A 12318-nucleotide genomic window follows, 5' to 3' on the forward strand; every position below is an offset into this window, starting at 1 on the left:
CTTGGTAAATCTGTGTCAAATAGTGCAACGCCAAACTCAACAAAACTTCAAGATTCCAGAATGCAGGTGCTTAAAAAAAAGACTAATGGCGTTTATATTTCTGTAAACAATAATTAGTACCACATATAAAAACAGCATCAAGAAACTTACATCTTCAATCCTCCGTCGATTCGTGGGATCTAGCGTATTGCCTGCACCCAGGAGAGTCTGCCCAACAGCCTTTGAAGCACCGATGGCAGGACGCAAAATGACCGTCGGGGCACGTCGCCAGACGGCCTTTGCAGCCCCTGCTGCGCTGCCACTTTCCATGACTTCTCCAGGCACCGCCACAATGGCATCGCGTGCGGTGAGCAAGTCGCGTTCCAAGCTGCTGAACGCGCCGCGGAGTCCTTGAACAACGCCCACAGGCTGATCGGCATAGTGGGAAATCTGCTTCTTCTCCTCTTCGTCTGCAGAATCCCCGTCTCCCTCGAGATGATGATGAGCTCCTTGTGCCGCCTTTGGCGCACCGAGGAAATCCTCGGCACTCTGGAGAACAGTTTGAGTCCCGATAGCCAACTTAGCTCCCAGTTTGACAAGCTCGTTGCTTGTGGTCTTTGCAAACGAGAACGCTCCTTTCTGTATACTGCGCACAATTCGTCCGTCCTTTTGATACTCGCGCATCGGAACCACAACAAGGTCTTTGAACCCGCTTCCGACATTGACCAAAGACCGGATTGGGGCGAGACCTGCCAACACTCCAGGCAGCTGGTTCCGCTTAATATCAGGCATCCAGATATCATTCAGCGTTTGGCCAAGCTTGTCAAATCCTGATACTCCATAGATGATGACATGTCGCATCACCATGTCCGCTTCATCCAGGACGAAAAAGTTCATGAATTCAGTCGTCCGTCCAGAGCGCAATCCTGCATAGTCGACCCGCTTGGGTTTGAAGTCAAGTTTGACAGGAACGGCGTTTATTTCAACCCTTTGCAAGAATGGTTGATCACTGGGAGAACTTGGAGCAGGTGCTGACTCGTCCTTGAACTCAAAGAATCGACTTAAAAAGTCTAGAGCGTCTTGGTCGACGTGGAGGCGCAAAGGTAGAAGAGTAGCCTAGAACATGTCAGATCCATGCACATTAAAATCGAACACTCAGTGACTGGATATGTGTATAACGTACCTTTAGAACAATCTCCGATGCAGCCAGCTCCGCCACTGGCTTAACATTCAGAATCTCCAGGTGCACCATGCTGGTCCCACTCTCTCGCTCCCCAGCATCGTACATATATGTAGCAAACTTTTTCCAAGTTGACGTGGGAATATGGTCAAATATTTCAAGATCGTGCACTCGCACATCTATCGAGCTTTGCGTTTCCCCTGCGTTTGGCGGGAAGACAACAAAGTCTGCCGAGATGCCTTTTAGTTCAAATGTCATTTTATGGTGTCTACTGCGCGACAGTCGTAATCTTTTCGTCCTAACCGAAGGGGCTCTGTTTTGACGCGATGTCATTCCCGTGACTGTAGTCGACGTAATATAGCTGCCCGTCTCACTGGCCAGGTCGTCGATGTCATGATTGATCGCCCTGGAAAGTTCACGAGGATCTTTGTTCGCTGGGATTCCAATGTAAATTGAATTGAAGAGAAAGTCGCCGATCACTGATTCTTCCTCGTCCTCTTCGACAGGCGCGAGACCGCCCTTTTTGGCGCGTCGCTCTGTCGCTTTTATCTCGACGTCTTTGACGGCTTTTGAAATCGTATCTCTTGTGCGTTGCCAATCATAACCGTCAAACAAATTCCAAATAAAATGCACATCGCGCACTCTGACTCTAAGAGGGCTTCCATGGATCTTGACCTCGTTTGCAAGTCCATACGTGTTATGGGAAGAATCCCATCGGTGAGCTGTGCCACCAACAGTCGACTGCTTGGCAAAATGGTCATCTCTAAAATCAAGTCCGGACATGCTAATTGTGACGTTATTATCCGATTGGAAGCTATCCAGAAGATGTGGTGGCCTGGAAGCATCGCTTGTCGAACTCATCATACTCGCGCTCATGGCTTCCTCTTGATCGGGCTTTTGAGGATAGAATTCGCTCACGTATTCCAGCTCATCTTCAATGGCGCCTCCGAGCTGTTCATCAAAATCGTGTCCAGAGATGTCCTCGGCATCCGTTATTTCATCTGTAGCAAAAGCATCCCCCGTGAAAGACGCGAGCATGTCCTGTATAGGCATAACTTCGGTGCGGTATTTGAGCGCCGTGCTTGGCGGTGTTGGGGGAGAGAGGCCGTTAATAAGACTGATGAAAGTCTGGGTCGAATCCGCACAGGTTTCCAAGATGAGTAGATCATCTCTAACATCAATATCTACTGATTTAGTCCCATCGTTGTCAGGTTGGTTTATCTTTGCTGAAATCATGGCCGAAGATATAAACGATACAGGAACAAAGCCTTTGTCCGTGAAGCCCTTGATCTGCTCGCTTTGCCCGGCAGATATGCTCCGTTGGTTTGATGTATCCACCGAATCAATATTTTGCGTGTCATCTATGATCATGACGGTTGCCTTTTTGATTTCAAAATTAGCCTCAGAAGTCGTTTCTTTTTCAAGACTACCCCTGAGCTTGGCAAATGCAAATACCACGAGGCCTTTAGCCGGCATGTCTCGTGGATTCAGTCCAATAACACAATCTCTGAGCGACACAGCAAGCTTGTACGGTTTTGTCTCAGGTTTGTAGACCACAGAGGCCGATGGAGACATCGCTTGGTGTAGAGAAGTTTGTAATTCGGTGAGGTTGGCAACGGAATTAGCCAAATTAACCGCCAAATCCTCCGATGTTGTTTCATCTCCAAGCCCCATAAATGCCATGACAGCAGAAACCATGTACTCTACCCTCAGATTACACAGCTTAACTTTCACAGTCGGTTCCATTTCATCCGCAAGGAATCGAGTCATTATCATGGGGACAGATGGCCGGGCGGGACCAGCAACGGGGGGCTTTTCCAGTGCTTCACCGATAAGTTCTTCTGTGCCGTTTCTGTTGACTGAAAGACGCTTCACTTGGCCGGCAACCAGGGAGGGAAGGCCGATATGCGCTGCCTCCATATCTTGAGAAATCACATTCAAATCACCAATCTTCCCACCGACGCGAATCTGACTTTCAAATTCGCGAATCAATGCTAAAGTCATGATACCCGGTCGGTCATCTTCGGGTAGGTATTTCGCTACGTTAGACAGTTTGGAAACCTCGTTGGGAAGAGACGATAAAGGATGTAAGCCATGAAGGTCGGAAATGAGAAGGTTTAGCGTTGTTATTGTGACCCGGAGGACACCTCCCTGTCGCCTTTGTCGCAGAAGTGTATCAAGCATGATATCGTCGTCTTCCTCGTACTTGTCTTGAGATGGTGTTAACAGGGATAAAAGTCTATCTAAATCGACTTCCCTCGGCGAAAACAAGTATTCAACCCGAATATTCCCCAATGTGACCTTAGCGGGAGCATCGTTACTGTCGTCAATCAGATACGGTCCACTCAGCTCGCCCTTGTCGATTTGGATGCCGATTCCTTCGAACCTGCTAACAACTTTAACAGCAGTAGTTCTTAGCTCGAGGGCGCAGGTTTCGCCAATCAAATCAACAAGGACGCCACCTAGCCTTGCGTTCACCTTCCATGGAGTGGACGTCGAGGACGTGGACACGGAAGCGGGCTCGGTAGGAGGAATGCCTGCAAACCTGACACCGGGGGAGGATTTGACAGGTTTTTGAGGTTTTTCTTCTCGAACAGTAGAAACAGATGCTATCGAGCCTCCGAGTTCTAGGATGGTACTCAGCCCACCGAACCACCCAAGAAGTTCTTCCAATCTCTGAATATTAAAATTCAAATGAATTGGCAATGTGGACAAGTCGATTCTCGCGGATCCAGTGGTCTTTGTTATAGAAAGAGAAAGGTCATTGTGAACCGGTGCGAGAATGTCTCTTACAGACTCTCTCATTTTCAGTCCTTCGTTGAAGGAAATCAAGTCCTCTGATGCATATCCTAGAACAAACTTGGCTATTTTGAGCTGAAACTCCGCTGTGTCTGTCCTAAGACCAAGAGTGGATTTGGCACCTGCTATTGACACTTGTAATATGACATCTTGGACGGGAGAGAGACCTGGGTGTGAAAAATCGGTTCCATGTCGACCATGATATGGAATGCCAGTCAAATGTTGAAGAAACTTAATCGAACAAGTTTGAAGGGAGAAATTAAGGCTCTGAGAGCTCGGTGCTGAGGACTTTGGAGTATTGGTGGAGTTGAATTCGGCCATTATTCCCTCAGAAACAGATGCCATTTTCTGGCCTGCTTTGATTAGTAGCCAGCCCGTTGCTATGTCGAACAAAATGACCGCATTGTTGATGTCGACAGATATGTCGGGTGCTGAATTCTTAGGCCTTGTTTGGTCAGTACCTTGTGGTTTATCTGCAGCCGCCTGCTCTGCTTCTTCGTGAGAAACAGGAGACATCAGAGAATCCCAGCGGCTTCGCGTGGAAAACGCCAGTTTTGAGGCTCCGAGGCTGTCACCCATCGTGGAGTGAGATGGATTTGTCGAAAATTTAGTATTGGTGCTACCCTGGTGATCTTCCTCCGGTTCTTGATGCCTTTCCGGCTCTCCATTAATATTCCCCACTGGAATCCATATCGTAATTCGATCGACCTCCAGGACTTTGCGAGCAACCTCAATGTTCTCGCTAGTCGCATCTGATGGTGTTTGAGATCGATCGCGGTGAATTGATGCATGCGTGGAAGTCGAGTAATCGCCTGGGCCATCTTTGTCTTGATCCAAAGTAGAATCACCGGTGTGGACAGTCAGTTTCGGTGTCGACGTTTTTGTGTCACTATCGTCATCAATTTCTGACCCAGAGATAACCCGAGACCTCGTAGGAAGTGATGTTGACTCTTCTCTAAAACTTGACGAGTCCCAGGCACCGGGCATTGCAGGACTGTAATCCTCTGAGCCATGACTGATGGCGCTCATGTACATGCTAGAGGCCTCTTCGTGGGTGAACAATTTAGACTCCGACAAGTCGCCTGTCTGTGAGCCTGAAGAGGAGCTTGTCCGGCTAGAAATGACATTCTCATCGTTATTGTTGTCGCTATGAACAGCTCCAAGGCCCTCAAATGATGCAGCATAGTAAGATGTATCAGCAGCCTGTGAAGGCGGCAATTCATGAAATATGGTTCGAGAAGTGTCTTCCGATGTATCATCGTGCAAATAACTAGACGCGAGATTGTGATCTTCATGCTCAACTGGCAGCTGAGGCTGGTCAAAATCATGCCAGGTTTCTGCCGACACCGGAGAATCAAGCTGCGGGCTATGTGGCCGTGGAGTACCCGCACCTTCTTCCATGGACCGTGGAGGCAGTATGCCAGAGTCCTCAACGCCATCTAGGTACTGAGAGTGAAAGACCTCATCGAGATAAGCCGGGTTGTCGTAAATCTCTTCATTGACGTCGTCGTAACGACTGCCAGACGTCGACTGGTCTACTAGATATGAACGAGGATCGTACTCGGCTTCACTCCCAGCATCCGAGAACCGTCCTTCCAAGGTGTGTGTTGAACTCTCCATGTTTCTGTTTTCTAGGAAGGTCGACCTCTCGGTGACTTGAGAACGATTCCACACCACTGAACGGGATAAATCCAGGGTTGAGTCGGATGTAGAAGAAGTCTGGGACGGCGATGGTAATTCTGTTCGTATCGACTCCTGGTCCGTTTTCGAATGCGTTGTCGACGGAGAAGAAGGAGCTGCGCCGAAGCGTGAATAATTGGAAAAAACAACAGGGTCTGATACGAGCATAGCATGGAGATTGTCGACGGTGATCGTCCTTCCGCGCTGATTCGTTGCCGAGTCTTCGTCATCGGAATTAGATAGAAGACCAGTAGCTGAGATTTCTCGAATTACTAGCAGTGCCGTAACCTGGTCTGGTTTGTTTTCTGGTGCTCGTTTCACGGGCCCATCTTGGGGCAGATCCATGGCAATCCGAATATTAATGCCATTAACCTTGACTTGCAGCCTATCGGTGATACCCTGAATAAAGCTGGAAATGAAGCTAGGAAGCGACAAGCCCTCGTTCCCAATGCCCACGTCACCATCGTCACTGAGCGACGTCGTTGATTGCTGTAGGTATTGGGATTGAGACGAAATCGCTGCTTCTAGTTCTTCCCTCTCCTCTTTGGGCTCAGACTTTAGGAACGATTCCGCCAAGTCGTCTGTCGTCGGGAGGATGTTATCTTCCGAGGGGGGTTTCTCTGTTGGGTGGTTGAAATTTCTGCTAGCTTCGAGGCTATCGTCTGATAGCAAGCGAAGATGAATATCGATTCCTTCGATCTCGACCACCACCCCATCGTTGTAAAGATCCGCGGGTATATTAAGACGTAGCAAGGATACGCGGGCTTTCAAAAGTTGACATGTTTGCGGCAATCGGAGAAGAGAAGCTATTTTCTAAATTCACGACGGACTGGTCAGCAATGAACACTAGAAAACTATATGAGGATGACATACCTCGACCTTCAAGTCTATATCCTGCAGTTGCATCGAACTCTTCTGTCCCCAGCGGAAACCCAAGCCATCGAGGTCCGCGGAGTCGAGGTCCAGCAGGTCGATACGGGTCAGTGCATAGCGCAACAAGCGCTTCTGCACGAACCAAGGTAGGAAGAAGGCCATGTCGCCGTCGGCCAAGAGCCAAACAAGGCTCCCAGTGTTTCTCAGATCTTCGTCATCGCCCGGGGGGTCCAAGTGTCGTCTTCGAGGTAACCGGAACGAAGAAAAAGAGATTATATCGTTAGGGCGCTCACCAATTTCCCAGAGAAAGGCAATATGTGGCGCTATAACAGCAATTTGTTTAGTTGAGGCGAAACGGCTCGAGTCCGGAGATGGGAGCGGAGACGATAAGGAACTGATAAACTGGGTTGCGTCACGCCGTCAACAAGCGACCCCTCCTCGGGAATCAAATAGAGAGAAGCTCCAACCAGCCGACCTTTGCACAATGCAGCGAGGCAAACAGGGAGGCGAGCAGAAACGCTGACAGTACTCTGAGACAGGATGTGAGGCGGGCAAGTGTCAAGGGCAGACGAGCAAGCAGTTAGTTGTCTGTCACGCCGTCGCTGCTTCTGATGGGAAGCGGCGACTACGGTAGTTTGGGCCGCTACGGGCGCGCTAAACCATAAGCGGAAACGCCTTGTGATGCGGCCGATCACGTCTCTCTCGCGTGCTTGCGGTTTCTACTATTGCAACTACTGCTAGTACTACGCTGGTGGACATCGTGGAAGCGGTCAGGCTCGGTATATCATTATTACACGGCGGATCATTCCTATCTATAGCGTGGTTGTGTGATTGTGTGATACCGGCGATCTGTCCAACCTCTAGTCCACCTCGTCCGCAAACTCCAACACCACCCACTGGCAAAACTTCTCAAAGTCCTCGTACCATTCCTGCAGACGCTTCGCCTTGGTGCCGCTGCCCATGATTCCGCCTCGAATGCCGGCCTGCCACTCTTGAGAGCTTTGGTCCTCGAAACAGCTCCAGCGGACGGAATTCTCGGCCATGGTGGCCAGGCCCGACAGGCCCATGTTGGCCAACCCTTGAAGAACCTGCCAAAAGTCATGTGTGAGGCCGTTCTTGCCGTGGCCAAGTATGGCCGGGTCGTCATTGTTGAGAGAAACAGAGACGCCCCGCGATAACAGCGCGGGAAGAGAATGGTGCTTGATTGTGCTGGCTAGTCGCAGGATCTCGTTGGATATGGGGCAGCATTCAATCAGGATCTTCTTCTCCTTGACCAAATCGATTAGTAGTGGGTGTTTATATAAGGAGTATCCATGACCGATACGGCGTGTGCCTAGCAAAATAGCATCGTATAGATTCTCGTCCGTCTCGTCGCCATCCCCCAGACATTCGCCTGCATGGAAGAAGAACGGGATTTCAACGCCCTCTTCCGCACAGAGCTTGCGGAACCAGAACAATACCGGGATCAGGTCAGCTAGCGGTCGTCCATTGTCTTCCTGGCCGACGACATCGAAACCACAGATCATTTCGGGATACTCATGCTTGGCGATTATGCATTGCTTCATACTCTCGACAACGCCTCTATTGTCGAAGAACCTAAGGGTGGTCCAGATCATTCGTGCGCCGTAAAAGCGTGCTCCATCTTCCGTAACCTTAAATTTCTCAATCTCATCCTTGAAGACGCGGATAAACTCCACGTAGTCCTCTTCGGCGGCATCCGCGCCCTCGCGGCGATACTCAAAGACAAATGCAGTCCTGAAATCGACATATCTGATGCCATCCTTGGAAAGCTCTGTTAGCATTCGTCGTAGACAGGCCCGGAAGATCGGTTCGTAGAATAAAATAGAACCTATAAACGGAAAAGTGCGCTGAAAGATGTCCCATATGGCATTCACACCGTGGTGGTGCTGATATGAATGCTCGGCAGAAATCACCATTCTGCCTCTCAGCCATTTCCGGAATCCTTCCTCACCGCCGTTGGGGAACGTGGTGGCCGCCTTGCGTATGTGGATCAGAGACGAGGGGCTGTATTCCTTGCTCCAGACGGGCTCCTTGTTTTCTGACGCTGCCAAGGGCGTTGAAGAATATTGAAAAGTAAGGGGTGCTACTTCCAGATCTTGCTCCGTCAACAACGGGGCCGGGGCGGATATGTGGATGCCCGGTGTATCGAATGCTTGGTCGATGAGAAAATCGACGTCAAACATGGCATCAAGATGGGCGTGTAGGAGAGACCCCTTGGGCATTTGCTCGACAATCTTCCATAGCTTGGTCTTTTCCATGCGTTCCCGAGCGACCGTGAACATCACCCCTGGATAGAGAAGCTCGTCGTCTTGCTGGTGGTCCTTGGTCCAGATTTCACGCAGTTCCTTGTCTCGGATGGTAGCAACAATGCGACAGGCTTCCTTCGCGACTGCAGACATGGAGTTGTAGAATTTGAAGTCTTTTTTTTCCGACGGTTAGCAAATGAAAGACCAGGAAGTTGGAGCAAAGAATTACGCACCATGCCGCTGTTTGTGTTCCTGTTCTATTAGTGCATCACGCCCATTAAGATATTTCTGAATAAACGCGTCTTCAAATTGAGGAATCCCTTCCTCCTGCTCCCATTCCGAATCATCCTGTGAGGGAATATTGGAAGCCAACATGATCGATGGTGGAAAATAATGATCGCCGTGGAATAATGCAATTGAGACTGTTTGTTATTGTTGTGGAGGAGGAGGTATGACGGAGCAAGGAACCCCGCAGTTAATTGGCTGCTCAAAGTTTGTTCAATTCAAGGTCACATTGGAGGTCGCATGACTAAGCCGATCGTGATATATGTAGTGATAAATGAAGATATATTATAAATGTACTGTATCAGGTCGATTAAATACAAACAGAAAGAGTGTCGACAACAATCTAGGGGCTCCAACTGACGTCATCGCGATAGCATCATTTTTGCGAAGCATAAAACTACATAGTTGACATCAACATACATATAAGTTTTAAATGTTCGGGCTTTTATATTTGATGTAGTAATATGTAATTCCATGTATATAAACACCATCTCATTATCTAGATCCAACCGTATATCTATACAATATATACACTATCTAGCTCTTGTATCTCATAAGACCACCGTCTACAAAAGTATTGTACGCTGATCAGCGTTTTTATCATTCATCAAATCGACTAACCTCCCTATCCTCCGGCGCTACCGGCTGATCTCCTGGCTTGATGCCTAATTTTTTCCTCCAGTCCCACACGCCCCGGTCGATTTCGTCCCTGGTCATTCCATCCCTGATCAGATAGAAAGTAACGCCGAGTTCGTTCTGCACGTTGCGATTCCGTGCTTCGTCGTCGAAGAACAGCATGTCTTCATAGGCGATGTTACTGGCTTGGTGGATGCGCGTAAAGTGTTGGGTCTTGCTTCCGGGGAAGATCTGGGTGAAGTCAAAATAGTCGAGAGCGCGGATCGAGCGTCGCGCGTCACGGGCGGCTGGATTGTCAGAGAATGTCGGGATAACGTGGAGGGCTTTGAGCATGTCGCGCGCGAGTTCGGGGGCGTGGGTGCGTGAGGCTATTCCGAGGGGGATGTTCAGCGAGCGAGCTGAGTAGAGAATCGAAGACACGGCAGGGTAGAAAGCGAATGATTCGCCCCATCTAGATGATACAGAAGTTAGATGCTGGATTTTAAAAAGAGGGAGAGGCAGAGAGAACTTACTTATCTACACATCTTGAATTGTTGTCCTTGGGCTTCACGGGTGCGCTCACGTGTGTGTCGACCCAAAAAGGCCACAATGTGTAATCGAGATCAAAGACGATCAGCTTCGGAAGAGGTAATCCGTCGTTGAAGGTTGATGGGGCGACTGAAGCATCTTCGAGAGCTAGGGACAGGCCCGGCTTTGGTTTTTTGACCATGGCCAACGACAAGTGGGCGGACAATGTCCGCGGGCAGTGCGAAACGAGGGTTTTTATAAAAGTCAAATTTCGGGGGCGTAATAAACACTGATTTGTATCCAAGAAAACAGTAGAATCTACAATATAGACAAAATAATATACGGTATCGCAGGAGATTGAAGCATGTAGTATGTACGGGAGCAAGTGTGCGGCGGCCCAGTTATCGGCCTTATCGCCTTGAACCCCGCCCTTGGTTCGGCCAATGGATCGGGTGGCTTTCGATATCACGCCACAGCCACGTGCGGGATGTAGATACATACTAGAAGATGGAATGCTATTAAACGTGCATAGCCATCTAAAAGAGCATTCAGAAACTACGTATATAATAGCGACAGGGGAAGCAAGGAGCTTCTTGGAAGGGATGGTCACGTGAGTAATTTGTATGTTTTATTGGCTATGAATGGCATGAATAAATCTGCTTGTTCGTACTCGATAGATACAGAATGGTTTCTAAATTCTTTAAAATAAGAGCTCATATCAGTTGATCATGCATGCACTAGTACCGTATTATTATTATGTGTCTAAAAATTATACATTTATAGGTAGACCGATTAGGCAAGTGGGTCCCTTGGAACGACCTCGGCCCGACTGCCGAGCTTCCTGGACGGCTTAAACTTACTCTATACTGATATACAGTGCAGTTGTATATATAGAATTGGCATGTTGACTAAACCCGTGGCCAAGAAGCTTCGTCCAACATGCATGTGCCGTCAAGGCAGCAGTGATCGAAACTGACGATGTCATCACGCGGGCCAAATCTTTACTGGGAGGCGTTCCCCACAACGGAGATTCTAACTGTCGGTGTGGGGGACAAGAAGGGCCAAGAAGGACCATGTGCGTGAGAACTGAGAAACTGGACAAAAGACAATAGTCACCGAGTACTAATTATAGCAGAATTGAAAAAAAAAAATCCAAAACCCGTGTAACTTGTCCGGAAAGTGGAGCGTTTCGATGCCAACAACAGCCGACTTTCTGTTTTATGAGCAAGTCGGCGGGGCGTTTTCTTTGTCAGTGGCGGCTCGATCCCATCCATTTATTTTATTATTTAATCTTTTATTATTATCAACGTGAGGATAGCCAAAGAGGCGACTGCATCCAGAGGAACCCTGCGTCAGTGGCACATCGGCAACCGAACGGCCCACCGCGCCCCCATCATTTGCTCTCCAGGCTCAGGTGCGGCGCAGATTCCGAGTAAGATGGAGAGGTAATCAAGAAGGAATAATAAATAATTATATAGCAATATTTGCGTGTAATATAATAATAACAAGCTCAGCAAAAGTCCTCGGACGACTTCTAGTCACGCTAGGCCCGATTAGGCAGGGGGGGGCGGGAGGCAAAATGCAGACCCGCCATTCGCCGCCGAGCTTGATTAGGTAAGGCGCGCCTTGCCAGGGCCGCCGGAGCGGTCGTTGAGGAAAGGAAGGCAGGAGCCAACCACCGCCAATCTGGCATCCGCCCTCCCTCGCTAGGGCCGTCACTCGCTCACCTCTGGACTAATTCTCCCACCTCGCCGTCACTTCTCTAACCAGTCCACCACCACCACCACCACCACCGACGACGACGACAACTTTCTTCCTGACACCGAACTCTTCGCCAGCACGCCTGAGACGTGTTCCTCTCGCCAACAACCCCCCTTCTCATCCCGCTGCTCCGTCATGTCGCCCTGTGTCCTTGCCCTCTAATCGCCGAAAGTGGCCATGATTCCGTCCTGCTGACAGGACCTTTGTGGCCAGTCTTCCTCGTGCCATCACCTGCAATCTTAGGCACTGTGCACTCTTTTTAAAAATAAACCAAAAAAATCCCACGATTTCTCGCTTCATCCGCCTCAACCCTCACTACTTCCGCTCGTTTGCACCTAATACTTCGGTTTC

General features: G+C 49.2%; 3 protein-coding genes across 3 annotated transcripts; all 3 read right to left on the bottom strand.

The window, feature by feature from the left end:
• Positions 1-82: 82 nt before the first annotated feature.
• On the bottom strand, positions 83-6673 carry TRUGW13939_10515 (uncharacterized protein; the record flags this gene model as incomplete). The annotated part of the gene is made up of 4 exons (XM_035493626.1): positions 83-100; positions 151-1095; positions 1163-6451; positions 6512-6673. 4 exons carry the CDS (start codon positions 6671-6673, stop codon positions 83-85), a joined length of 6414 nt encoding a protein of 2137 aa, XP_035349519.1.
• Positions 6674-7371: 698 nt separating this feature from the next.
• TRUGW13939_10516 (uncharacterized protein) lies at positions 7372-9153 on the bottom strand (the record flags this gene model as incomplete). Its single annotated transcript, XM_035493627.1, has 2 exons — positions 7372-8951; positions 9012-9153. The coding sequence occupies 2 exons, from the start codon at positions 9151-9153 to the stop codon at positions 7372-7374; spliced, it is 1722 nt and encodes a 573-aa protein (XP_035349520.1).
• Positions 9154-9663: 510 nt separating this feature from the next.
• Positions 9664-10408, bottom strand: TRUGW13939_10517 (uncharacterized protein; the record flags this gene model as incomplete). Its single annotated transcript, XM_035493628.1, has 2 exons — positions 9664-10150; positions 10212-10408. 2 exons carry the CDS (start codon positions 10406-10408, stop codon positions 9664-9666), a joined length of 684 nt encoding a protein of 227 aa, XP_035349521.1.
• Between the last annotated feature and the right edge of the window lie 1910 nt (positions 10409-12318).

Source organism: Talaromyces rugulosus, chromosome VI (assembly GCF_013368755.1).
Source record: "Talaromyces rugulosus chromosome VI, complete sequence".
NCBI lineage: Eukaryota > Fungi > Ascomycota > Eurotiomycetes > Eurotiales > Trichocomaceae > Talaromyces > Talaromyces rugulosus.